Raw genomic sequence first — 26,553 nt, forward strand, 5'->3', positions numbered from 1 at the left:
AGTTTTGGCTATAACAAACCCTATTTGCATAAGGGTAAAAAAGTCCCCAGAAAGAAAGAAGAGAAATATAAATAGAATTAAACATAATACATGCAGCTCTTTTTTTTACTTCATTTTTTTTTAGTATATGTGCTGCCAAAGCGAGCACTACTTCATTTTTTTTTTTAACAAATAGCAGTAGCCGTATGAAACCAGAGGTTGCAAGATACACACACATATATATCACTTTAAAATATGAATTTTCACCTCTAAATTGTAATATACTTAAAAATATACCAGATAATACTATACATCATATATATATATATATATATATATATATATATTTTTTTAAAGTTCACCAACAAGATAGCATAACCTTTTGTTAACCCATGTTCAGTTGAATTTTTACTGTGCCATTTATGTCTTAGATCCAAATAAATTACCCTGTTGGAAGTAACATAAAATTTAGGGTACCTCTATATCTCAGATGATCTGAAGGAAAAATATTAATGTATATTTACCTAATTTAAAGATGCAGATTTGTGGAATTATAATACAACTGACAAAGTTTAATTCTCCCTAGAAGAAGAAGTCTTCTTCTCCATGGCTGATATGGACATGTCCCATAGTCTCTCTTCTCTTCCACCCCTGGGGGACCCCCCAAATATGGACCTTGAGTTATCATTAACTAGCACATATACAAATACCCCAGCAGGATCTCCACTAAGTGCTACTGTGGTAAAGTATTATTTAAGTTTTGTTCTATTCTTAAAAACTTGCTTCTAAAATTCATTACTTTATTCAGCTGCTTTAAAAACATTCTTTTACAGCTTCAGCCCACGTGGGGCGATTTCCCTGATCATCATAAAGAACAGCCAGTAAGAGGCTCGGCATTGCCATCCAACCTAGCTCACCCGTCATCTTTACAGAAGACTTGTAAGTGAAAATAAGACATTTGTTGATGGTTTCCATGGGAATTAACCCCCACAACATTCTACTGCTTCTTTAATTTTCCTACATCTGTTTTTTTTTTTGGTCTAACACTTAACAAAGTTTAGAAAGAAGATGAAGCATTGTCAGACAAGTCCCCGTGAAGAGTTTTAGTATAGTTGCACATTCGCTGTACTCTTTGGGTACTTGAGTAAATATTTTTAGTAAAATGTATACACCATGAGTTTCATATTATTATGGCAGTTCAGGAGTCTCAATCAACCATCTGATTTTTGTTTCACTGTCTATACTTTCCTTAAAAGAGAACTTCAGGTTTCTTCCCTGCAAAATTTAATTGCAATAAATGCAAGGCTTAGAGGAAAATTTGGTGTGCAGCTTGGGTTAATCTCTGACTTTTCCAATACAGTTTTACTGATGCAAAGCTTTGTTCATACATTTCCTGTTGTAGCATACTCTTTTGTACTTCAAGTACCAAGGATTCTGGATATAAAATGCAGAAAGATAACAGTTTATTTTATTTTACTTGTTTAATATCATTCAAACTGTTGTGTGGTCACCTGTTTTTGAAAACTAATACATGAATAAATGCTTTATAATTTTGGTATAATGGATTGTTTTTAAGTGTTAAATTTTATGTGTATAATTTTAACACATGTATTTCAGCTCTCCCGTCCAGATCTGTCTCAGTGGATGAATCCAGGCCTGAGCTTATTTTTAGACTAGCTGTGGGAACTTTTTCAGTCTCTGTGCTTCACATTGATCCATTATCTCCACCTGAAACCTCATTGAACCTTAATCCATTGACTCCTCTGGCGACAGCTTTCTTTTCTTGTATAGAAAAGATTGATCCAACGAGATTTTCAACAGATGATTTTAAGTCTTTACGGACAGTATTTGCAGAAGCTTGCTCACATGATCACCTTAGGTAAATGCTCTCAGATTTATTAATGATCCTCAAAAAAGTGGACTTCTGTTTATATCTATCTACCTAACTCCATTTGTTTTTCTAATTCACATTTTATTTGTAAATGAGTGGAATGAGTAAGGTTTTCTTCCAGTGTTGCAAAGATGTTTACTGTAAAATCTCTCATTCAGGTTATTTGGCATGTGAAGCATTCAGATATAAGCTCTAGATAATCTGGAGTTTGGAGATTATCTTTTCTTTAGCTCCCTGCCCTGCTCTTGCCAAATTTCTTTGACCACATTTTGCCATTATACCCACTGACACCATTATACTCATAAAAATAGTTGTTCTTGTTACTGGCTTAGCAGAAATGGCAGTGGCGGTGAGAGTAGAATGAATTTGTTAGAAAGAACTTGGAAATGATCCATATGCCATTGGCCATGAGGAAGTGATACCAAGGCTGATTGAGCTTGCATGCTACACTTTTACCCTCTAACTTAAAAATTCAAAGCTGTCCAAATAACCAATGATCTTTCCATGGGTTGAGTCCTAATAGATGAGATAATTAAATTTGTAAGTATAATATTGTTAATATGCACATGCTATTTATTTTAACATGAAAGGGACCTGTAAATTGTCGAGTCATGCTGTTTTATATAATGATTTATACAATGTATTAATATTTCTAGAAAATATTTTTGGCTTTTATTTTAACTAACTTTTGAAGTATTAATTAATATGCAAATTAGTTTTTAGACCTAGCAAAAGAAATTCTGCAGGTTAGAACCATAGTATTTATTTATAATCAAACTACAAAAAACCTCATTTATTTTCTTCCTGTTTTTGATAAGGTTTCAAGTATCTGTCAGTAGGAAATATAATAAAAGCAATAAAAACTAGAGGAATTCCTTCATTTGCACTCCACTGAAGTTTAAAAATATTGCATGATGCTTTTAGATGATTTTAAGAAACAATTACATATGTATATTTTATAGTTTTTAAAGATTTTATCCACTGCAGTGTAAATTTTATAATGTGGAAGAAAGAAGGGTAGTGTTGGGAAATAAATATATCCTGGATAATTTCCTATCAACACAACTGGTTTCTTTGTCGTACGCCAGGGAAATTTTAAGTAATCATTCTGGTTAATATCCTTAGCAATATTAGTTTCAACTTGAATTTGTCAGAATAGGTAGATAATTATACTTTATTAAACACTTATGTACTACTTGACACCTTGTTCAATCTGGAACTAAATAGATAATCTCAATGTTGCATTTCTTATGACAGATTTATAGGTACTGGCATCAAAGTATCCTATGAACAAAGACAAAGATCAGCTTCCAGATATTTAAGTACTGATATGTCCATTGGTCAGATGGAACTTTTGGAGTGCCTGTTTCCGACTGATTTTCATTCTGTTTCTCCTCACTATACAGAGGTAAATGCTAAATATTTTTCCTTTGTGATTATTCTTTAAATTTGTCTTGCTTTTTAGGAATTGTATGAACAGCAATGATTTTCTTTAAAAAAAAGAAGTCATAGAGGAAGAGGTGTGTGCATGTGTGTGTGTGCATATGTAAGCATTTGTGTTTTGTTGAAACAGATTTTTAAGTGTGGCATTCAAGGCTATAAGAGTCTGTTAAAATTTTTAATTTAGAGTTGACTTGTTTTAGAGTGGCAGACAGGTTATGGGACAAGTCACTTCATTTCACTCATTTCCTAAGCACTCTCAATTTCAGAAGAATTGTTATTCAACAAATAGCTGCTGTGTGCTAAGCACTGTTCAGTCACTGTTGAAGACGAGCGAAGTGTCTTGTGTTCATTTATCGTTAATCTGTGTTTGTTCCTATCCTAATAGTGTGTCCTAAAGATACTTTTCAAAGTGACATTTGTTGCTTTTACTTTGCCCTTATATATTATTTCAGAGCCCTTCGTTGGGCATTAATTTACTCGAATCCTCCCCTACATGTTGTAAATGAGATACTAAGTATCACCGAAGTTAATTAACTTGTCTAAGATTCACATTGGTAGTAAGTGACAATGAAAACTTAAAGCAAGGTTTTCTGACTCCAAAAAATTCTTCCCAATATTGTGTTAGCACCTCTGTTAATTCATGTGATTAATTATAGCTTAATATCTTACATTTAATTTATCTTCACCTCTGTTTTTAAGCTTTTAATGTTCCATTCCAAAGAACAAACCGATTCCCACCCCCCTGTGTGTCTCCAGCTTCATTATAAGCATTCTGAGAATAAAGGGCCTCAGGTAAGAAATCTTTTTCTGTGATTGCCACCTGTAAGTTTTTATTTGCTATATATTTGGTTACAAATGGAAGGTTTTAACTTAGTTTTATAGTATCGTTAGTAATCATATTAATGCTTTTCTTCTTTTTCTAAAGGGTAATCAAGCAAGACTTAGTTCTGTTCCTCAGAAGGCAGAATTACAAATTAGATTAAATCCAGTGTTTTGTGAGCTGGATATCAGTATTGTGGACAGGTTAAATTCCTTGCTTCAACCACAGAAACTTACTACAGTAGAGATGATGGCCTCTCACATGTATACTTCATATAATAAGCATATTAGTCTGGTAAGTATTCAAAAGCTGCAAATGCTAATCAGAATTATTGTTAGCTATTAGGCTTATTTGGATTATTTCTGAGCTTAAAACAAATAGTGTATATTATTAAAACAGCATTATTGGTAATAATGAATAAATGGAGATATCTTTTATGTCTGGATACTAGATAGCTAAACACGTTTTGCTAATATACTGAGTGAAACTGCACGAATTTTAATGGTTATGAAGGTGGTGCAGCAACATGAAGATGACTCATGAAGAAGTGAAATTCCATTACAACGGTGTGAACAGAAGCGATGTATTGAAAGCTATGTAAATTTGTTAACCAATATCACCCCAATAAATTCAATAAAAAGGAAAAAATAAAGTAATTATGTTTAATACATTATGTCACTTGTACTTAGATCTGGTGCCTGGTGTCTTTTCTAAGCAAATAAAGTAAGTCAGATTTGCAAGAAGCCTGTTAGGAATTTGGGGGCTTTAGGACTAGGAACAAATAACTGGTTGAAAAGAAAAGGGAAAAGATATATATATAACTTTATTTACGTCTCCCTCAATTAGTGATGCTCTTCACATTAATCAGCATTCTTCATTTTTTGTCACAGTTGCTTGTTATTTTAAGTTCCGTGGGGCTATTGCCTGTATTTGCTGTTAGCCATAGATGTACTGGGATGGTGGTTTCATCTCTTGGGTTATTATAGCTGAAGTGAGAGTTAGTACTGGAAAGTCAAATAGGGGAGAGAAAGAACAGGTTCGTTAAAAACCCAAGCCTAGCATAAAAGGAAACTTGCTAATCTGGGAGGTTAGAGACTGATTCATGCTGCTGTATCCTGGACTAAAGCTTTATGTTTCAATACATTTTAGAGAAAGAACAGAAGTAGGCTTTTATCTGAAGGGTATGTTCTTTGAACTTTTTATCCTAACATGGCTTTGAGTAAATGGTGCATGTGTGTTTTGGTTTCTAAGAGCTGTTCAATGGGATCATACCCTTGGGTCGGATGGGAACTTGGAGTGAGTCATTTAGTGAATGTTTATTTAGAGCCTATGATGTGCCAGGCTCTGGGCTTAGTCCAGGAAATACAAAGATGAGTCAGGGATGCCCTTTGCAGTTGGTATAGTTAATCTGATTTCACATTCACATTGAGTCTTTAAAGTAGCATATTTGCAGATAAACCCTTCAAATTGGATAGTGGACACTATAGTGATGTTTAATCATTTGTTGATAAGCTACTTTACATGTTATTATTCTTAAATCTGTGGTAAAATATATATGCCTGTGTCTTCACTTTGGTTCAGCTTTTATTTTCATTTACTTATTTTATATGAAGGTTTATCTTTTGCCAGTAGTTTTGGCTTTTGTCAATAGCTGTTGGATTATAAAATTTCATTACATGAAATTAATATGGCAGTGGTTATTTTGAGTTGTATTTTAATGTATTATACCGAATGAGGAAATAGTGATTATACATATTATAATGTTGACTACTTGAATACTAGCGTCATTTATGTTTATTTACTGAATTTAACATTTGGCCTATTTTTTGATGTTTCATGTTTTAGCACAAGGCTTTCACTGAAGTGTTTCTAGATGACTCACATAATCCTGCAAATTGCCGGATATCGGTACAGGTTGCCACACCAGCATTAAACCTTTCTGTTCGCTTCCCAATACCCGATCTCCGATCGGATCAAGAAAGAGGACCGTGGTTCAAGAAGTCACTTCAGAAGGAGCTCCTTCACTTAGCCTTCACAGATCTAGAATTTAAGACGGAATTCGCAGGAGGATCGACGCCTGAACAAATTAAATTGGAGCTTACCTTTAGAGAACTAGCTGGTAAGTTTGGACGTGCCTGTAATGGAGCCACACTGTAAACAAACAACTGCTGCTGAACCTTACAGTGTGAAAAAGCATACGACAGTTGCAAAATATAATAAAATTAAAGGACGTTATGTTAGAGATCAAGAGTAACAGCTTTCCCCCAGTACTGCGTACAAATATGTAATAGGAGCCAGGTTTTGAAAGGAAGTTACTAAGCGTGGTGATTGACTCACTTGGTTCAAGTACTTCTTTCCTCCAGGGGAGTGTGGCGCTGCTGCCTGCATGTTCACCGCCAGCCGTGTCCCCCTGACCAGGAGGGCTGCTCGCAGCCAGAATCCCAGCGCCACTCTGTGTCAGCCATTGTGCTGAGCGCTTCACACACGTTACCTTGTTCCTTTAATCATCACGTAGGCTTATTATTTCCAATCATTTTGTCATTTGTAAGTGAGAAGTCTGTACACTTAAGCAGAGGGACCTTCAAGGTCAAGGAGTAGTAAGTGGCAGAATCAGACTCAGACCCAGGTCTGGCAGGAGAGCTTGAGCTTTTTACTGTCATACTAATTAACCTGTAGTGACTTTTCTTTGTGAAACCTGTTTTAAGTTTTTGTCAGCTAATGAAGAGGACGTATACACCTAGAGTGAACAGAGTCCATGAACAACTCTGGAAGGTTTTGACCTATTTGTGTGTTTGTGACTGTGAGTGTGTGAGATTCCGGAACAACCTGCCTCTGCCACTCTGCCCCTCCTTCCTACCACATGCCTTCTTTGCTCCCCGCCTGCTCTGGGAATAGGCTACAGAGCCTCCCTTCCCTTCTTCTCTCTGAGTTTTACACATTCTTACAAATACTTATAATTGACTGTTGCCAAGTATGATTTCATGAAAGGGCCTTTCGGGGTTATCTAATCTTTCCTTATCTCCAGTGGCAAGAGACTCATCATTCTGGAGGAAGTTATTTGTAAAATGTAATGAGTGCACATGTAGATGATTATTGTGAATAGAGGTAATTCTGACAGTGTTTGATACAAAATCGACATTTAAGATGCACAGTTGTATCTCTGTGTTCTTAGATTAACTGCACAAACTTCTATGAAGAATAATCATTGAGGGGCATTCAGTAAGTGGTGCCTGCTGTGTTTACTATACATTAAACATAGGTACTTAAAATTTTGAGTTTGAACAGAAAACATCACTCTTAATTGATGTGCCTCACCCTGTCTCCCCACATGTACATAAGAAACAGGACCAAACAAATAAATGCTGTAGAACGTAATGTTGCATTATGTTCCTGATTTAGAGGATCTTTGCTCCCCTAAGGAGGAAAGTACCTTTTAGCCCTTGAGAAGAAATGCATTTCGATTAATCGGTCTCCTTTTATCAGGGTCATTCCAGGAAGATAAAGGAGAGCCATCTATTAAGTTTCTTCACGTGTCTAGTGGAGTAGATGGAGATACAACGTCGTCAGATGACTTTGACTGGCCACGGTAAGTAAACGGATATGATACATACATTTAATGAGAATTTCCTTTAAAAAAGAAATTACTCTTTTTAACCCTCATTCTGGCTATTAAATTTAAGCTAAAAATATCCAGCTTTGATGAGAGAACCCAGAGGAAGGTGGACAAATGAAGTAAAAAATATATTTTGATTATTGCTCTATGAAAGTAGTCTGTTAGGTACTGTGAGAGGTGTAAGCAGAAGGTGTATTCTCTGGTCTCAAGCTGCCTAGTCTAAGTAGAGGGACCAAAGAATCACTGACCATTTTAAAAACAGTTCAAGGCTGCAGTAGAAGAGATGTCATAGGCTACCATTTGGTTAGTTGTCAAGTGAGTTTTATAGTCACTGATGCTTTGGGACTGTTTTTTTCCAAATCTGGGGCACCATCCTGGGATTCTTGGTGAGAGCTAGGGCATCAGTATAGTTTAAAAGTTACCCCAGGTGATTCCAGAGTGCACTTGGACTTAGAGAACCACTGCTTCAGGATCCCTTAAGCAGAGTGACCATTCATTAGATTAAATTAGTCTGATAGTGGGCTTGGATTATATTTAGAACTTAATTTAGTTGAAATACCAATCCACTATTATATTGAAAACTAAGTATTTGAAGCCTTTCTACAAGTGGTCTTTTTGGTGCCATGTTCCTGCCTGCCTTCTTTTACACCCCCCACCTATGAATCAGACCTGTCAGACCTCAGGACGGACATTGTCAGTGCAGGCCTGAAAAGGCGCAGGACTTTACAGCATGAGTTCTCATCGTAAGAAATGGATCTACTTCAACTATGTAATTTGGAAGCACAATATACATTAGGATAACTATAAATTAGGAAACAGTTGTTAAAGTTGATAATTAGAACCAACTGGTACCACCTGCGTAGTAAAAAAGAAAAAGCCATTCCAGATGCAACACAGATGCCTGTCTTGTTTAGGGAACACGCCTCATCATGACAGTGGGCCGATGTGGTGACAAGGGAGAGGCTTATGCTAGTGATGGCCAGCAGAGGAGGAACACAACCCTTTCATTATTAAAGATCCTGAAGGAAAAGATGACTTTGTCGTTGCAATTCTGAAAATATTCCCTAATCAGCCTCTCCTTTTCCATTTGAAATTTTTATAACACAAGGTTTCTAGGTATGCAGGTATTCCGTAATAGTGGAACAGACTGCATGTAAAGGATTAGGCTTAGCAAGAATAAGTAGATTATTAGTGCAATTTAAAAATAATTTTTGTATCCTCAAAAGATCAGCTTTTCAGTTAGCTAAGAATAAAATGTTAATGCCTTTTTTAATTTACTTGTTTCATCAATTCCACATTTTTAAGTTTACAACATGCTCAGAAATGAGGTAGATTAGATATCATTAGACTAGAGAAGCTGAATCCCACCCTTAATGGTTCTATCAGTGGTCTCTGCATTAAGTTGCATAGAAGTTAAAGTTTTGCAGTTGACACATAGATCTTGATTTTTAAAATTGTCTTTGCTACCAGAATCGTACTGAAGATGAATCCACCAGCCATGCATTCCATTTTGGAGAGAATTGCGGCCGAGGAAGAAGAGGAGAGTGACGGCCACTATCAGGAAGAAGAGGAAGGTGGTGCTCATTCCCTGAAAGACGTGTGTGACCTGAGGAGACCCGCCCCCTCTCCCTTTTCTTCTCGAAGAGTAATGTTTGAAAACGAACAGGTAAAAGAGAGTGTGAGCAAGCCACGAAGGAATTCTCTTGAATCACGTAGCAATGGTTTTAATTCTTTTTCTTTAAAAAAATACTTAGTGTACTGTTTGTGCTAGGTTTTTAACTCCAGAGTTGAATAATAATCTTTTTTTTTCTTGGTTAAAGTTAAAAGTTAGATGCTTATTTATTTGCTGACATATCAAGTCCTGTCTAGAGTAAGAAGATGCAACTACTATTTTAAACATACAATGGTTATGTGATGCATTTTTTTTTGCACTAAACTATTATATTTTAGATGGTGATGCCAGGAGACCCTGTAGAAATGACCGAGTTTCAGGATAAAGCAATCAGCAATTCTCACTATGTGCTGGAACTTACGTTGCCCAATATTTACATAACACTACCCAATAAAAGCTTCTATGAGAAGCTTTATAATAGGTGAGTTAAACCTGTTTAGTGGAATCTCTGGGATGGACTTTTCTGCCTAACTACCTCCCTACCTCCCTGTTACCCACTTTCTTTCCTTGCTTCAGTATTATCTCCCACCTCTGTGTACTTGTATGGTGCTGAATACAGGTTCGTTGCTATTACAGTGTGCTCTTGTCATAGCTGTTGCCAACCAGTGTGTCTGGGAACTGCCTTACTTGTGTGTGAGATATTTATTCCCTTTGCCCTCACGTTGGCTTGTTGCCCTCTGTCACCTTACATAGGTACTGAGCAAGTACCTCTTCTGTGTGTGCAATGACATGAAAGAGCTGGGAGATACTTGTGTAGAGGGCCAGCAGATACTGGGGTAGGGTCAGAACCCTGGAGTCTTTGTTCAAGGATCATCCTTTTTCAGAGTCAAAAAAGGGATCTTATTAGAATGATAAACTCTAGCTTATAAACTTCTGTATAAAAATTTAAACTTATATGTAAAGCCCCTTAAACATATATGCTAGAATATGTGTTGAAATAAATGGCTTTCTAGAGTAGAAGGTCATGGACTGTGAAGACCTGGGCAGTTTACGTAGCCTCATGAGCTCAGCTTCTTCATCTGTCAATGGAGCTGATGCTTGTGTTGGCCTCAGTGGGTTGTTTCCAAGTGTAACTGATACACTTGGGAAGTTCTGAGAACAGTGCCTGGCACGCAGAAAGTACTCAGTAGTCATCTGTTGTTATCATTCCCACCCACCAAAGGAATCTCCTCTGTGGCATACCTGAAGGTTCTGGATAAAGATGTCCTCAGTGTCTGTCATCACTAGCTTTCCATATGTAAGCAGGTTATCCTAATTTCTGTTAATCTTCGGAAACTTCAGGTAGTTGTTTCTGCTATAGATTTGCTTGGTATCAAATATCACTGGCCCTTTATTCCTGAACTGTTAAGAATAAGCTCTGGGTTTCCTCATTGACTACCATTGACAAGGACTGTTGGTCTCAGAATCAGGAAATTAAGTTCCAGAAAGATCTACTTAGTTCAGTTGTCTGAAGATGAGATTATTTTATAATACATAATTTATAAATAGTTGCATATAATTTATAAGTTCACATTGGAGAGCTTTCATAATTTTTTTAACTGTTAGGGTTTACATTTGATCTAAAGTTTGGAAAGTACTGATCTCCAGACTATTCTTCATATTTTGTACTTGAGGGATGTCTGCTAAGAGCCAACAAATGTGCAGGGCTAACCTGAGCAAAGTAAAATGATTAGTTCAAGGTCCAGCCCAGAGATTAGAAGGGCTTAATCCATTTTACACTTTCTATGCATATTTACCACTTTTTAAATATAGGAAAAGGCCTGTTTTTCAGTATGAGTCACTGGTTGGAATTTTGTGTAATGCATACCCAGAGGCTTTGTCTGTAATTTTCAGTTTCAGTTTCTTTGAAGTGGAGTGAAAAAAAAATAGTTCCAAAACAATCTGAGTGCAGAGTCCTAGGTTTTACTACTTTTTCTACCTCAGTCTGTATACTTAAAGGTCATCAGTTAACACAACATTTAATTAAACTGTACTTACAATAATAAATACAGCTGGGATGAGCACACTTGAGGCCAAACACCACTGACCCATGGTGAAGATACAAAACAGAGCTTAGCTGGTAGGAGAAGCTTTCCACTGTGCTAGAGAGTAGAGAGCAGTCTGCACCAGCAGGCGGCCGTCAGCATGTGGGGACATCCTCAGGGTGGCAGGTGGGGTAGTGATTGCCTATTTCAGGGAACTTGAGAGTGTCTGTTTGTCTGGGGAGTTGGTTAAATGAGGGTTGCTTAAGAGAGTTCTGGTCTATCTTGCTCTGCCCACTTGATCTCTCAGGCCCCTAGAATTAGGTCAACACTGAAGTGCCCCCTTACCCTGTGGATCATGTCAGTCACACATGTAAGTTCCTCAGGGTGTGAATTCTTTGCCCCTTAAATAAATTTTAAAATTAACATTATTTTTAAAAAATGTCAAACATTCTTAAACTTGCAGAAAAGTTGCAAGTACAGCAAAAAGAACTCTTTTTCCTGAAACATTTGAGAGTAAGTTGCTGATCCCTTCAGCTTTTGAGCACTTGAGTGTGTATTTCCCACATACAAGGGCATCTTCTATAGTAGCCACAGTCTACCAATCAAAATGAGGATATTAATATTATACATGCTGCCATCTAGTCCTCAGGTCCTGTTCAAAGTTTGCTAATGTATCTGTAATGTCTTTACATATATGTTATTTTTAAAAAAATCTCTCTGAACAGGAGTTATAACCAACTCTTTATACATTTAAAATATTGGTTTATTCCTTTAGTGCCTTGGTCAACTAGCTCTTTTTATTTATATATTTATTTATTATTATTTTTAACCCTCACCCGAGGATATTTTTTCCATTGCTTTTCAGAGAGAGTGGAAGGGAGAGAGAGAGGGAAACATCGATGTGAGAGAGACACATGGATGGGTTGCCTCCCGCATGTGCCCTGACCTGGGCCAAGGATTGAGCCTGCAACCCAGGTACATGCCCTTGGCCAGAATCGAACCCAGGACCATTCTGTCCGAGGGCTGACACTCTAACCACTGAGCAAAACTGGCCAGGGCAGCGAGCTCTTTTTAAAAAGACAGTCTCAGTTTCAGGTACATGAGAATTATGTTCTGTGTTAATAGTCCTTTAGAATGGAATATAAAAAAGAATTCTAGGTTTATTAAGCATTTGTTGAGCTTCTATTATGTTTCAGGCTCATAGCCACAGAATCATGGTGATGTGTCCTTAAATATCTTGTGTTTTCTTTCTTGGTTTTAAAAACATTACTCAGTGTTTTATAGTATTAATGATATCGAGACTGCTTAGACCAAAATATAAATAAGGAAAACAGTAAAATCATGAAACTTTCTTTACATGCCATGAACTCCAGGTTTTATTTTAAGTAATAGCTTCTTGATAACCTATGAAGATAGGAGAATGGTTGTAGGGGTAAGGTGAAGGAAGAGCATCTCCTGTGGATATTCGTTTTACACCTTCATTATTTATTTATATAGGAGTTTAGACTGAGATCTGGATTTAAACTTTTTTGTTTTATAAATATGCCCAAGAAGCAGCGAGCCGGGGAAGCACCACACAGTCTGGGGCACAGCTGTCATTGTGTCTGAGATGAGACATATTTCCGCTCTCTATCCCTGGTGTCTTTCACCTAGAGATGCTTCCATGAAGGGTCCTTTTGGGTGGGGGTTACAGTCTACTGTGAGCCACAGTTCTTAGTCCTGGAGTATACTTTCTAGGACTTCAGAAGCTCAGGAATTGGCCCGGGAAGTTCCCAGGCAAGTGGTTTCTCACAGGAAGGGGCAGGGCTGCATCATTGCTTGGCACCTTGCTTGGTGTTCACACAGGCTTTACATGAGTCTGTGCTTTTGGCAGTCCTTCTGTGTAAGTCATGCACTGGTCCCTTCATCGTCAAGCCGTCACTGCCTGCTCTGTGAGAGCCGCTGTGCTGGGCACGTGTGGAGATGACCAGGACACAGGTGCCTGTCTCTGAGGGGCTGCAGCTAGGTAACAAGGAAATGCAGTAGCATGTTATAGGTGCTGCGGTTGAATTATGTGTGTGTGCACATGCTACGGGTCCAAACCCAACAAAAGGCCTCTTAGAGGATACTGTGAGGTCTTTGTTTGCACGAAAACATAGATGTGGATGATGAGGGGAAGGTAAGGACAGAAAGACATCTAAATAGTGACAAATATTTCTTTTCAAAAGTAGGATCTGGTGGTAGCTAGCTTGACATCTGTCTCTCCATTAGTCACCAGTATTGACTTGGCCATCTAGCTAGTTAGAAAGATTTCCTTTCTCTGTTCCCTGTTCTGTATGTATCCTTCATCTCATGCAGCCTTCCCAGTGAATCTGGTGAAGAGAGAAAGCTGATATCCCTAGAGAAAGTGCGTAATGGAAACGTGTGTTAGGAGCTGGCCATGATCTGGGCTCTGGTCCCAATTTTCCCACTAAGTAGCTGTGTGACCTTGGGCAGGTCACTAAACCTTAATGAGGCAGGTTCTTCAAGTGTCAAGTGAGAGTGAAGGTTCTTCCTTGACTGTGCACAGGAGTGGTGGGTGGGTCAAGTGAGACAGTGCAGGATCTGTTCTAGTTCACAGAGTGCTCTCACATGTGTGAACAGTCTTCATTTTGTTCTTAGGTGTTTTTAAAAAAATTTAACTTCCCTCTTTAAAGTGCATTTACGTGTATGTAATTTGATGCACCTAACACAGGCAAAGGTAGGCAGGTATCTCATTAGGTTTCTTATTGTACAGATTCCTTTCTCACTGCCCTGCATTATAGTCATGCCAGTTGTTTTTCTATTATCTGAACATAACTGATATTTAAATAAAAACTTTTGTAGGATCTAGTTTCTATTTCACCATTTAGAAAACTTATTATTCATGCGATGTCTTAAAGGGATATTCTTTAGTTTGCCTTCAGTTGAACTAGGAATTATGTACTTATTTTTCAACGTTGTCTTACAGGATCTTTAATGACTTGCTGCTCTGGGAACCAACAGCTCCTTCACCAGTAGAGACTTTTGAAAATATTTCATATGGTGTTGGACTTTCAGTAGCCAGTCAGCTGATCAATACCTTCAACAAGGACAGCTTTACTCCATTTAAGTCTACAGTTCACTATGGTAATGATTTAAATTTGTTCTGAGGTCGCTGCCTGGTTTATCAATGAAGTAGTAGCCTTTTCAATTGATGTATTTAAAAATGTTTCTTTGATGATGTTTTTCATTTATATTTTATAATATTTTTTAGTAATTTGTATTTCCTCGCTTCTATCTGTATATTGAGAATATTATTAATGAAATATGTTATCTTTATAGTGATAGTTCTACATATTGTCTGAAGTTCAGTGGTAAAGTGAAAAACCATAGCAAGTACAGGTTTATTGTCATATCAGATTCTTTGTAAAAATAAACAGGTTGTAAAATAAATAAATACTTTTGTGATAATGTTCAAGCTGTTATTTTTTTAAAGAAGCTGTCAGAACCACGTCATTGTGACATTTATTTCTCACAGATGAGGAAAGTGGATCTGAGGAGGAAACTCTGCAGTATTTTTCTACTCTTGATCCCAACTATCGATCCCGTAGGAAAAAAAAACTGGACTCTCAGAACAAGAACTCACAAAGTTTTCTCTCCATTCTTCTGAGTATTAATCATGGATTAATGGCAGTGTTTACAGATGTAAAGGTGAGGATTTACAAACCTCCAGTGTTTCTCCAAGAGCACCTTATTTTAAATCTGCCATGGTAGTGCATCCTGTAACTGAGGTGGTTTGAAGCTGTTTCAGTGACTGAAGATCAGGACCAGTTTTGTGGCAGGTCATGATGACGGCAACTTTGGAAATTTGCTTTTCGTTGCAGATCATAAGACAAACATTATATGCACCTTCCTTTGGGAAATGTGCTGGTTCTGCTCGTGAGGTGGTGACTAGCAGCTTGCCCATTGCAAAGGGTGATGAAGTACAGGGTTCCTTTGACAGAAGAGGCCCCATTTAATTACTCAGCTTTTCATACCACCTTGTCGGAGGGGTCAGAGCCAGACCACTGGGCTGCAACATTAGAGATTCTGTCCCAGGTTTTCTGCATTTAAATAATGACATCTCTGTTTTTTGATCTGTTTATTAGCAAGATAATGGAGATCTGCTGGAAAACAAGCATGGTGAATTCTGGTTAGAGTTCAGTAGTGGTTCATTATTTTGTGTGACAAAATACGAAGGTTTTGATGACAAGCACTACATCTGCCTTCATTCCAGCACCTTCAGTCTATACCACAAAGGTAGGACAAATGTTAAATATGCGTGTTTTGTTCACTTCTGTTTAGACATGTTCAAATTTTGTTTAATAAAGAAAATCTGTTGAGAACAGAACTCTGGTATTAGAAATTATTTTTTGTGGGGTGTTCTGATTCCACTGGCAAAGTAATACTTATTGTGAATTAGAAGTTGACTGTTCTGTTTTTGCAATATGACATAATTTACATATATATAATTCACCCATTTAAATACATTTCAGTAGTTTTTAGTATTTCACAGTTGTGTGACCATAATCACAATCAACTTTAGAACATTTTCATTATCCCCAAAGGAAACTCTGTACCCTTTAGCTGGAACCCTCCCATCCCCCCAGCCCTAAGCAGCCACTAGTCTGCTTTCTGTCTCTATGGGTTTAGTATTCCTGATGTTACCTATGAATCAAATCATGCAATATATGCCCTTTTGCAACTGGCATTATGTTTTCAAGGTTTATAGGAGTGTATAGTATTTCATTCCTTTTTATTGCCAAATAATATTCCATTTTTTGGATATACCATATCTTATTATCTATTCATCAGTTGATGGGACTTGACATTCTTTATTGTCAAATAGTATTTCCTTTTAGTAACAGACACAGAATTCACCATTCTTTGAGCACGTTTCCTGTGTTTCCTTGTAAATATACATGAGATACTTGCACATTCTTAATGTTTACTAGATTTTCCTACTTAAATTTAATTATCCTAGCATTTTAAATCTTAATTTTTTTGATGATGGATACTGCCAGTCATAGAAACATTAGTAGAGAGGGGTGGGTTACTAATGTCAAGTTGGTTCTCGCTCATTTTGCCTCTAGAATCATGCTGTATTTAGTGGAAGTACATGGATTTTTGTTTTCAGTTATAGAAGTCTGTGAACTAATTTCATATCATTTTGTTATGTTTTCACCTCAATGTGCATGTAGGTGCAGTGGATGGAGTGATTCTTCCTACAGAAGTACGACTGCCCAGTGCAACGCACCCGCATTGGTTGGAACCTACTATTTATTGCTCTGAAGAGAATGGCCCCAGTAGAGCTTCTTCAGATGGTGTTGGAGGAGACAGCCTGAATATGCTCTCTGTAGCAGTTAAAATATTGTCTGATAAATCTGAGTCCAATACAAAGGTCTGTATTTTATTCCTTTTTTTTTTTTTTTTTTTAAATATATCTTTATTAATTTCAGAGAGAGGAAAGGAGAGGGAGAGAGAGAAACATCAATGATGAGTCATTGATCGGCTGCCTCCTGCACCCCCCCGACTGGGAATCGAGCCCGCAATCCGGGCATGTGCCCTGACCGGGAATAGAACCCTGATCGCCTGGATCCTAGGTTGACGCTCAACCGCTGAGCCAAGCCCGGCCGGGCTGTATTTTATTCTTTTATACCATTAAATACTTGCTGTTGATTTGATTTGTAGCTAAAATGATTGCATAAAAGGCAACACATTTATTTTGTTTAGGAAGACTTCAAGTTTTGAACTAGAGGGGTGTGCAGGTGGTAAGTGTAATTCTTTGTGTTGCCGTATAGGAATTTCTCATTGCTGTGGGACTGAAAGGAGCCACTCTCCAGCACAGAGTACTCCCTTCTGGGCTGAGCTGGCACGAGCAGGTAAGAGAGCTGTGTGCATGTATCAGCTTTCTTTATTTTATACTGACATATGCATACGGAAGAGTTCACACGTCATAAATGTTCAGCACAGTGAATTACCGTGAAGCAAGCACTCCTGGTATAACCACCTTTTAGGTTAGGAAATAGACCATCATCAGCATCCAGAATGTGATTGGTCTTTTTCCTTCAAGTTTGGTCCCTAAACATTTGAGAGACAGAGTTATCCTTTATGCCTAAAGGGAAGAGATTGGGTCCAGGGCCTGTAGAGTGCCTGCACAGCGGAGCAGCAAATGATGTGTATTCTTTACATGCCATAATTTCAGAATTGTTCTCTGAGCCAGTAGCATGCTTCGAGGCATTTGTAAGGATTCCTGGGATTAATTTCCAGTTTAATAACTGGATGTGGTTAATGAAATACAGTTGGTTATTTTTCAGAGGACACTGGGGAAGAAGTTAGCTCTATGTGAGAATGAAAACGAGTGCATTGATTCCTGTTAGTTTTTCTTGGAAAGGGGAACCTTTTTTGTGTGCTTGGAAAATAATAAATTATTTTAAACTTGAATGTTTTCAGAAGGTTTTTTTCCTAAAAGCATTAGGAAACAGGAGATATTCTATCTACCTACCTACCTACCTATGGAAACATGACAAGATATTCTCTAGAATATCTGTATCTACATCTGTATACCTGTATCTGTAAAGTGGGGGTAGATAAATGGTTACTATGAACACTGAACTGGCTGTAAGGGAGAGATTTAGCCTAACCTTCTTGTTTGCTCAGATTAGAAATATGTGAGAATAGATGTTGGGGAGAGGGGTTGGTTTTCAGACTGAGCTAGGTATAAATTAAGGATAAAGAATTTCTCTGAACAGTGGGTTATTTTGAAAACCAGGTGGACAGTTTTAAGCAGTATTTAGGAAAATCTTTTTCAAGACTCGTTCCAAGCAAAATAATGTGAAGGTGTATTATACATACTTTGTTAGTTTCATAAGATGATTTTTCTAAGGTTTCTGTAGCATTGTAGTTGTTGGATGGGCCTTTTTATTTTAAGTTCTAGTTTTGTAAATACTTTTTGAAATGAATTGCTTCAAAATGATGATTTTTTTTTCCCTTTTAGCATTATGATTTGACAATAAATGGTTGCTTTTTGTGTGAGATATTTTGTTTTACATTGGTATTGATATCATATCAAAACTTTTTTTTCTTCTAAAGCAGGGCATTTTATATTTTTGTGATTATAGATTTTATACTTCTTGAATATTGCTGATGAACCTGTTCTTGGATATAATCCTCCAACTTCACTTACAACTTTTCATGTTCATCTCTGGAGCTGTGCACTTGATTATAGGTTAGTTCACAAATTGGACAGAATAAAATTCTATTATTTAGAATATGTGCTAAGTTTTGGAGAAACCACATAATTCAGTAGAGTTAAGGTTCAAAATGCTCTTTAAGAGGAGTTTCTGTTCCTGCAGGGGACTGACATTCTGATGTTTCTTTATGCTGGCAGGCCTCTCTATTTGCCAATCCGAGCTCTTCTCACTGTTGAAACATTCAGCGTTTCCAGTAGTGTTGCCTTGGATAAGTCATCTTCTACACTCAGGTACCAATGTGAACTTCATTGTACACTAAATGCAGCTAAACTAAATGTACACTAAATCCTTGGATTAGATTCTCAGTCTTTTGTTAAAATCGGCATTCTTTTCCTAATAGCCATATCCCTCTATCCCCCTTTTCAATTTTTTTCTCTCAGATGATTCACCTTCTATTCATTACTGTATTTCATTTTTAGGGAGGAAATAATTCTCAAGACTGTTAGTTTACCTTTTTAAAATAGATATATAAACTTCCCATAATACCTGGGACACTTAGTTTTCATAATTTAAACCGTGTGAATTTGGGCATCTATTTAAAAAAAAAACTGCTGAAATTTCAGAATTAATTTGAGATGATTTAATTTCATTCTTTACAACATTTAAATATTCCTTGCACTCTTAAGCACTGAGTTTTAAAGAAATGTTACATTTCTTTAACATTTTATAAGTTAGAGGCTGCATGTGACCTTGATAATATTTATGTGAGAAAGAATGATACAACTATGTATATAGTGATCAAGTGCATATATTCGAGGTTAGTTTCTTAGATGTTAATTTTATCTTTTTCCCCTCTCAGAATAATCTTAGATGAAGCTGCTTTACATCTGTCTGACAAGTGTAACACTGTCACTGTGAATCTGAATAGAGGTAAGAGTTAAAGACCCAGATCTGAAATAGGTGAATGTGTTTCTGTTTTATTTGTGTACGAATATTTTAAAGAATTTAATTTTGGAATGATGCCAGTGAACTAAAGATTTTATTAAATATCAGTTTAAAGTTGTAATGTCCTTAAGTGTATCAAATTTTATATACTCTATTTTAATATAAGACAAATTTTGTTTCTAACTAAAATGAATTGTAGGATTTTTGTAGGATGAATCATATTTCTGTTGCATTATAAATATTTCTAGCATTGCCTGCCATGAATTGTAGAGATGCTAGTTTTATTAGGTATTGGATAAGCATTTTTTGAAAGCTATACTCAAACATTTTATTAATTCGTTTTTAAAACTTTAGATTATGTTCGTGTGATGGATATGGGGCTTTTGGAATTAACCATAACTGCAGTGAAGTCTGGTTCTGATGGAGAGCAAGTAAGTTATTAAAATAAATGGAAATTTTTAGTTGTATTTTTTATTGGAGGGGCTAAAGAAGTATTGACTTTGCTATAGAATTTTTTTCCACTTACCTGATTTTGCTCAAAAATAGATAAAATATTTTAAAATGAAGGTTGAGTTACTATAAGTACACATTTCCTGCAATAAGACAAATTGTCATATAATATTTTATTTCATGTAAAACTATACAAAAAGGGAAAATTTTGCCTCTTGTTTGGAAAGATTTCACCCTTTTTCCTTGTGTCATGTCCAGACCGACTCGCGCTTTGAGTTGCACTGTTCCAGCGACGTTGTCCATGTCAGAACATGCTCAGACTCTTGTGCTGCGTTAATGAACCTCATTCAGTACATCGCAAGCTATGGCGACCTACATGCAGCCAACAAGGCGGAGATGGAGCCAGGAGCCCCTCCAAGAAAGACCACGGTATAGTCGGCAACACCATTCGTTGAACTAATTCCCCCCTGCCCCATCCCAGCTGCGTGAGTGACATGTTTATGTCAGCAGGGCCTTTCTGACAGGCGTGAGATAGACCAGAAACTGAAAAATCATCTGTCTACTCCTTAGCTCAGAGGAAGGGGGTCTGCGAAGGGGCTTCCATGGGCCCTTTTGGAATATCATTCTCCTGAGTGATATTCTGCGTCTCAGAGCATCAGTCTCAACTAACATAATGCTTTCCTTAGACTTAGGTTGTTTTCATTCATCCTGAGGAAAGCAAGCATTTATCATGTAAGAGCTTGTTATATGCAGGTTGTGTGTAAAAATGCTAAGAGAAAATCGATGGCAGGAGTTGGTGGTATTACCAGGAGACTTATTCATGTCATACCGCCTCCCATGTTTGTTATCATAACACTATCCAGGTTTCCCTCTACTACCTCATGTGACTTCCTTTAACCCAGCGCTGTACAGAGGTTGAAGATTATTATCTGCTTTATAGGTGAAGAAATAAAATCCAGAGAATTTAGGTGATTTGTGGTAATTAGTAGCAGAAAGCAACAGAACTCAGCTATTTTGATTCCTGGTTCAGTGTTTTCTTTTGCCCTGAAGTGCCAGCTCTGCCCTCTCTTATGTCCAGATTGAACAACGTTCAGCTTGTCCAGCATTTTTTACATTTTTCAGTGTGTTTTCATTCTTCTTCACACCTCTGCTGTGAACAGAATTCTCATTACCTGAGGTTATGGAGCCTCCGGTAAGGGCCTGACGGCCGTGCACCCTGTCCTTCAGGATGAGCTCGCGTTTGTCTTTGTTACACCTCCGCTTTTGATTCGTACAGCTGCACTCTTTTTTTTTTTTTAATTTTATTTTTGTTTTAAATATTACAGATGTCCCTTTTTCTCACCAATGACCTATTCCACCCCATCCCTTCCCCCTCCCCAGTCCCTCTCCCCACCACTGTCCGTGTCCGTGGGTTGTGCATATATGCATATAAATTCTTTGGTTACTCTCTCCCCCTCCACCCACCTGCCCTCCTCCATCCCTCTGACATTCGTCAGTCTCATCTATGCTTCCATGTCATTGAATCTATTCTGTTCATCAGTTTATTAAGTACAGCTGTACTCTTCTTACCGATGATAAAGGATTTCTGACTCGCTCGGCGCTCTGCTGTTGATTCTCTTTTTGGAAACATTCTCCAGTTTATTAAAAGTTATTTTAAATTATCCCTTTCAAATTGGATCTTTGCATTTAATTTTATTATTTTAATTCTTTTTTCTTTTACTTTTTTATTGAATGTATTGGGGTGCCATTTGTTAATAAAATTATACAGGTCTCAGGTGTACAGTTCTGTAAGACATCATCCGTATATTGTACTGTGTGCTCACCACCCCAAGTCAAGCCTCCTCCATCACCATTTATCCCCCCGTACCCTCTTCTACCTCCTCCAGTCCCCTCTGGTAATCATCATAGCATCTTTCCGTTTTAGTCATGCTCACTTTTAAAAGCATGATCTGGATTTAATGAATCCTGCAGTTCACTAACTGAAATGGTTAAGCATCAGGGCTGGAATTGAATCCGTGAAGCACCATTTGGAATTCCCTCTTGTGTATGCCCCCCTGCACTGTCCTGACCTAGCCATTCCAAGAAATGAGGCTGTGAGCTACGATGACTTTATCTTGAAAGCGTGAAAGTCCTGTAGCCGACAGGTTTGAGCAAGTCAGACTCCACAGAGCGAGATCCCCTGTCCCCCAGCTTTATGGCACTTTTTTCACCTACTCTGTCTTCTAATGTGTTGCCTCTTCCTGATCCCAGTTCTTTGGACTGGTTTTGAGGCAATGACACATTAATTTTATGTGCCAGCAGTTGCTGGGATGAGATGATACTAAAAAACTTAAGATGCAAATGCAACAGCTGCTGGGTAGAATATAGAAAAATGAATATGTTCCTGTTTCTCGTGTTTTTGTAAAATGTAGTGTTTTTCAGGGACAAAATAATGTGAAATAGTTTGCTTTCAGAGAAATTTCAGTTATTTTTAATTAGTTTCTTTGACTGTAGGTAGATTCTGGTGGTCGGTTGTCCTCACGAGGCCCAGTACTTCCTGAAGCCGATCAGCAGATTTTACGGGATCTGATGAGTGATGCCATGGAGGAGATTGATGTACACCAGGCTGCTTCCTCTGTGAAGCCACAGTCCAACGGTAAGACAGACCTTTTCTCTGGAAGCCCTGATGCTACAGTCGAGGCTTACAGTATTTGTGTTCTTATAAATTCTTCAAGAAGTAACTTATTAAAGAAAAACAAGCCTGAGGTTTGGTGGATGTTTCTTAGTCACTCAGCTGTGTTTATTGAGTGTCTAGTAGACCAGTAATACTGACTAGGGTGTTGTAGGGGATGCAGATTGAGTGGAAGACAGAGCTTATGTTTTCTGGTAGCTTACAGGTTAATAAAACAAACTGGCACTAAACCAGACTTAGAATGATTTAGAAAAGGTAAAACAGAAACACTTCAGAATGTGTCATGTATTCTAACTGCTGTTTGGAAAGGATTGGAACTGTGCATTAGACTTTGGAGCAAGTGCAATGAATTGGCTTTTAAAAAGTGGATTGGACTTAGGTATGTAGAGGGGAGAGAGCAGGTCATTAACATCAAGAGGTATGGACAAAGGCATGTGGGAGCCCTAATCACCCAGCAACTCAGCCTATTGCTGTAGCAAAAGCTCCCTCTTATTGAAAAGAATTAGACACTAAAGTTGGATAGGCAGGCAGGTGGGACCATGGGGGGCATCTAAATATTTGGAAGTATGTATTTAAAAATGTTTTTCTAATCGGATGAATTTAGCTATTTCTGTATGTTGTTGAACTCTTAATTGTTAAAACTTATTTTATGGTGTTACAAGACTTTAGCATTAAATGCTGCTTTTGTTCTAAATTTGAAGTGAATGGGAACCTTCAGCTTCCTATGTACCACATTATCTGTAATAAATATTAGCAGCTGACCTACTTATGTGGGAAAGAATATTGAATGGCTGTTTATTGAGCAGCTTTAATACACAAGGTTCTGTACTAGGCACTGGGCACTTACAAAGATGTGTGAATTCAAGGTGCTGCCATGGACAAATTAAAATCTATCACTGAGCCTCTTGAGGCTAAATGTCCCTGTATTCTTCTTAGTGTTCTCAATCCATATTAAGTGTTTGGTTTGAATGACTGAATAGAGAAAGACTTGTTGAATCTAGTATGAAATAAAGTATATAAAAATGTACGTTTACATACAGATTTTGGTGCAAATGCACTCTTTTGTGAACTTCATATTGAGAGAGCTACCTGAGAACAGGTGTCCCATGTGTGTACCCAGCACCCCAAGAAGTTGTCTCTTTGTGGCTTAGAATCACTTGCAGACCTGCTCAGCAGCTGTTTCCCCACCCTCTCCAAAAGCAGAGATTGCTTGTAGTTTTAGGTGCTGGGTACATCCAGTTTTCCCTGCTCTTGCAATATTGTCCAAGGAGTTTCTTCCAGAGCTCTACCCACAGTATGGAATTGTCAATAGGAAATTCTGGCTAAAACCAAACTCCAGTCAACGCTAGTCAGCTGCTGCTGAATTCCTTAGCTTCTCTAACACAGATAGCTAAGAGGAGACTGGTTTCATGAGACCATCATTTACTCTTTCCTTAGAGAGCTTCAAACTTATTTTTAGTCTTTTTATTAGCAGTCAGAGGATTATTGTAAGAAAAAGTGAGATTTTGCAGGTGAAAGCGCTCAACATGATGTGTGTGACACAGAGTTAAAATGCTTTCTAAGTGTTATTGTCGATGCTTCAGAATGTGCTGAAACTGACTGCTGTCATCTTTCTTCCTAGGTGTGTTGGATGAAAAATGTCATGTTCAGGAGCCGTGCTGTTCAGACCTCTTCCTGTTTCCAGATGAGAGTGGGAATGTGTTCCAGGAGCCTGGCCCCACTTACGCCTCCTTCACCCACCACTTGATTAGTGATGCAGTGACAGGTGTGCCCACAGAAAATGACGACTTTTGCATTCTCTCTGCACCAAGAGCAACCTTTCAGGTAATAAATTGATAACATAATTGAGACCTTAAGATAGCGTTAAAAATCAAATTGATCAAAGGCCAAAAAGGATCTTTAGATTTTAACTCTTTCTAGTTCAGAATTACTTTGTTTTATAATTTACTATTAATGCTCTATAAATGTTCATTATGCTTTGCTAGCTCTATGACACATCTCTCAAAGCCTCAGAGAAGAATGCTCTATATTTGCAAAATTACTTCATAAATGATTGAACTACAGATGATGTGTGTAGTAAGATAACTCTTTAGGGTGGGGAGTTTCATGCAGAAAGGGCTGCTGCACAGAGTTGCTAGTCCAAGAACTGGGAGAGGTAAGATGTGGTTTGTGTGAAGGCTGATGGTTGGCTGATAGACATAATTTTCATTTTAGAGTCATGCCCACATTTAAAAAGCCTGGTCTGCATTTAATGAATCCACAGTTCACTAACCAAAATGGTTAAGCATTGGTGCTAGAATTCAACCCCATTCAAAATGAGTCACTGTTTAGTGTATGTATGTTTTAAACTGCTCAATAGTAACTTAGTCGGTGAGTGCATTTATTTGACTAAGTTCTGGGGAATCGAAAGCAATCAAATTCAGGATAAACTCATTAGTAAGAACATGGTAATTTGATCAGGATGTTGAAGTATGTCAGGTTTGGAATACAATATTGACTCTGAATTGAAGAACTAAACACAGACACATACGCACTAAACCTGTGCCTTTTTATTGTAGTTTACAAAGCCAAGTTATAGATTATAAAAAATCCTTATGGAGTACTTTGCATAGAACAGAGAGTCCACTTTATGGTTAATGCAGAATATCTTCTGTGATGATTAATTTCAGTACTCATTATCCCATTTTACACATTGAAATTACTAGGAAGAATGCAGAATCCTGAAGTCCCATTGAGACAGGCAGCATGGCCAGTGGTTTTTACTGACACAAGACAGTATGTGTTACCTTTTCTTTCTTTCAGGAGAAGGAAGAAGAACCAGTTGTAAAAATAATGGTCGATGATGCGATTGTGATAAGAGACAATTACTTCAGTCTGCCGGTGAGGAAGACGGACTCGAGCAGAGCCCCGTTACACTTTCCCGTCCCTGTCGTTCGGTATGTGGTTAAAGAAGTCTCTCTTGTGTGGCACCTTTATGGAGGGAAGGACTTTGGAGCAGCCCCTCCTGCCTCTCCAGCTAAAAGTTACATGTAAGTTAAAATCATTGCTACGTAAGTTTATTTGGCAGGCCAGTGTATTCTTTTTGTAGAAAATATGTAGCATTTATTGTTTTAAGAATTATTAATAAAGTATTATTAAAAATTTGTAATTTGTGTTACTCTTTAAATGTTAGTGTTGGAGTTCTCTGTTTTGTAAACTTATTTGCAATGTTTGTATTTTACTAAAATGTGGTGACTTAAGTGATTTCCATTCAGCAAAATTTTTTGGGTACCTACCATGTGCCAGAGCCTGTGTTAGAGGCAACATTCACTAAAATGAGTATGACCCAGACCCTGCCCTGGGTTCAAAAGGGAGAGACAGCTTATGAACAACTGAGGGCAGTGAAGTGTGTGCGTCAGAAGGCAGGGACCATGTGCGGCCCTGAATCTCCAGCATGCGGCTTGGTCCCAAGTGGAGTCCATGCTCCTGAGGGCCTTGTTAAAAGGGTGTGTTACTTGGTAGAGCCAGAAGAGAGCTGCATAGAGGACCAGGTAGTGGACAGACAGTCTCACTGGGGTTGCAGGACAGAAAAGGCTTCATGAGGTGGTAATCTTTGGCGCAACAGTGTAATGATGTTTTCTATTTAAAAGTAATTTTTTAAACACTTGCAAGTTTACTGTAAATGTTTTCTGTATTCATTGGAATTTCTAGGACCTGTGCTCTGACCGTCAGGGGTTTCTGAAGTAACGGGAACATATAAGGAGGTCTTATTTCCAAGTCTGTCCTGTGCTATGAACAGCCATATCATAGTTAAGGTTTTCCTGTTTAGCAAGCAGACGATTGCCGCCGTGGCAGTAATAAAATTCATGTTCGCAGTGTCTCCATAGTATAAAAGCTGTGGTTTCGATTTATGAT

At 37.7% G+C, this 26,553-nt stretch overlaps 1 protein-coding gene across 2 annotated transcripts in view; it reads left to right on the plus strand.

Moving 5' to 3' along the window:
* The window catches only part of ATG2B (autophagy related 2B), a 59,963-nt gene that overhangs the window by 16,642 nt on the left and 16,768 nt on the right, over positions 1-26,553 (plus strand). Inside the window, exons 9-31 of one of the 2 annotated variants that reach the window (XM_016201016.2) lie at positions 566-720; positions 813-918; positions 1,597-1,858; positions 3,128-3,278; positions 4,013-4,105; positions 4,239-4,427; positions 5,979-6,252; positions 7,617-7,719; positions 9,217-9,412; positions 9,697-9,839; positions 14,351-14,508; positions 14,900-15,072; positions 15,510-15,660; positions 16,602-16,801; positions 17,202-17,282; positions 18,522-18,628; positions 18,791-18,883; positions 19,453-19,523; positions 19,893-19,969; positions 20,247-20,417; positions 22,482-22,623; positions 24,281-24,483; positions 25,462-25,688. In XM_016201016.2, the coding sequence (XP_016056502.2) occupies positions 566-720; positions 813-918; positions 1,597-1,858; positions 3,128-3,278; positions 4,013-4,105; positions 4,239-4,427; positions 5,979-6,252; positions 7,617-7,719; positions 9,217-9,412; positions 9,697-9,839; positions 14,351-14,508; positions 14,900-15,072; positions 15,510-15,660; positions 16,602-16,801; positions 17,202-17,282; positions 18,522-18,628; positions 18,791-18,883; positions 19,453-19,523; positions 19,893-19,969; positions 20,247-20,417; positions 22,482-22,623; positions 24,281-24,483; positions 25,462-25,688 (3,526 nt within the window). The remainder of the gene's footprint in view (positions 1-565; positions 721-812; positions 919-1,596; positions 1,859-3,127; positions 3,279-4,012; positions 4,106-4,238; positions 4,428-5,978; positions 6,253-7,616; positions 7,720-9,216; positions 9,413-9,696; positions 9,840-14,350; positions 14,509-14,899; positions 15,073-15,509; positions 15,661-16,601; positions 16,802-17,201; positions 17,283-18,521; positions 18,629-18,790; positions 18,884-19,452; positions 19,524-19,892; positions 19,970-20,246; positions 20,418-22,481; positions 22,624-24,280; positions 24,484-25,461; positions 25,689-26,553) is intronic. The other variant, XM_016201017.2, reaches the window with a different exon arrangement.

The sequence above is a fragment of the Miniopterus natalensis genome, chromosome 1, assembly GCF_054644295.1.
Source record: "Miniopterus natalensis isolate mMinNat1 chromosome 1, mMinNat1.hap1, whole genome shotgun sequence".
Taxonomy (NCBI): Eukaryota; Metazoa; Chordata; class Mammalia; order Chiroptera; family Miniopteridae; genus Miniopterus; species Miniopterus natalensis.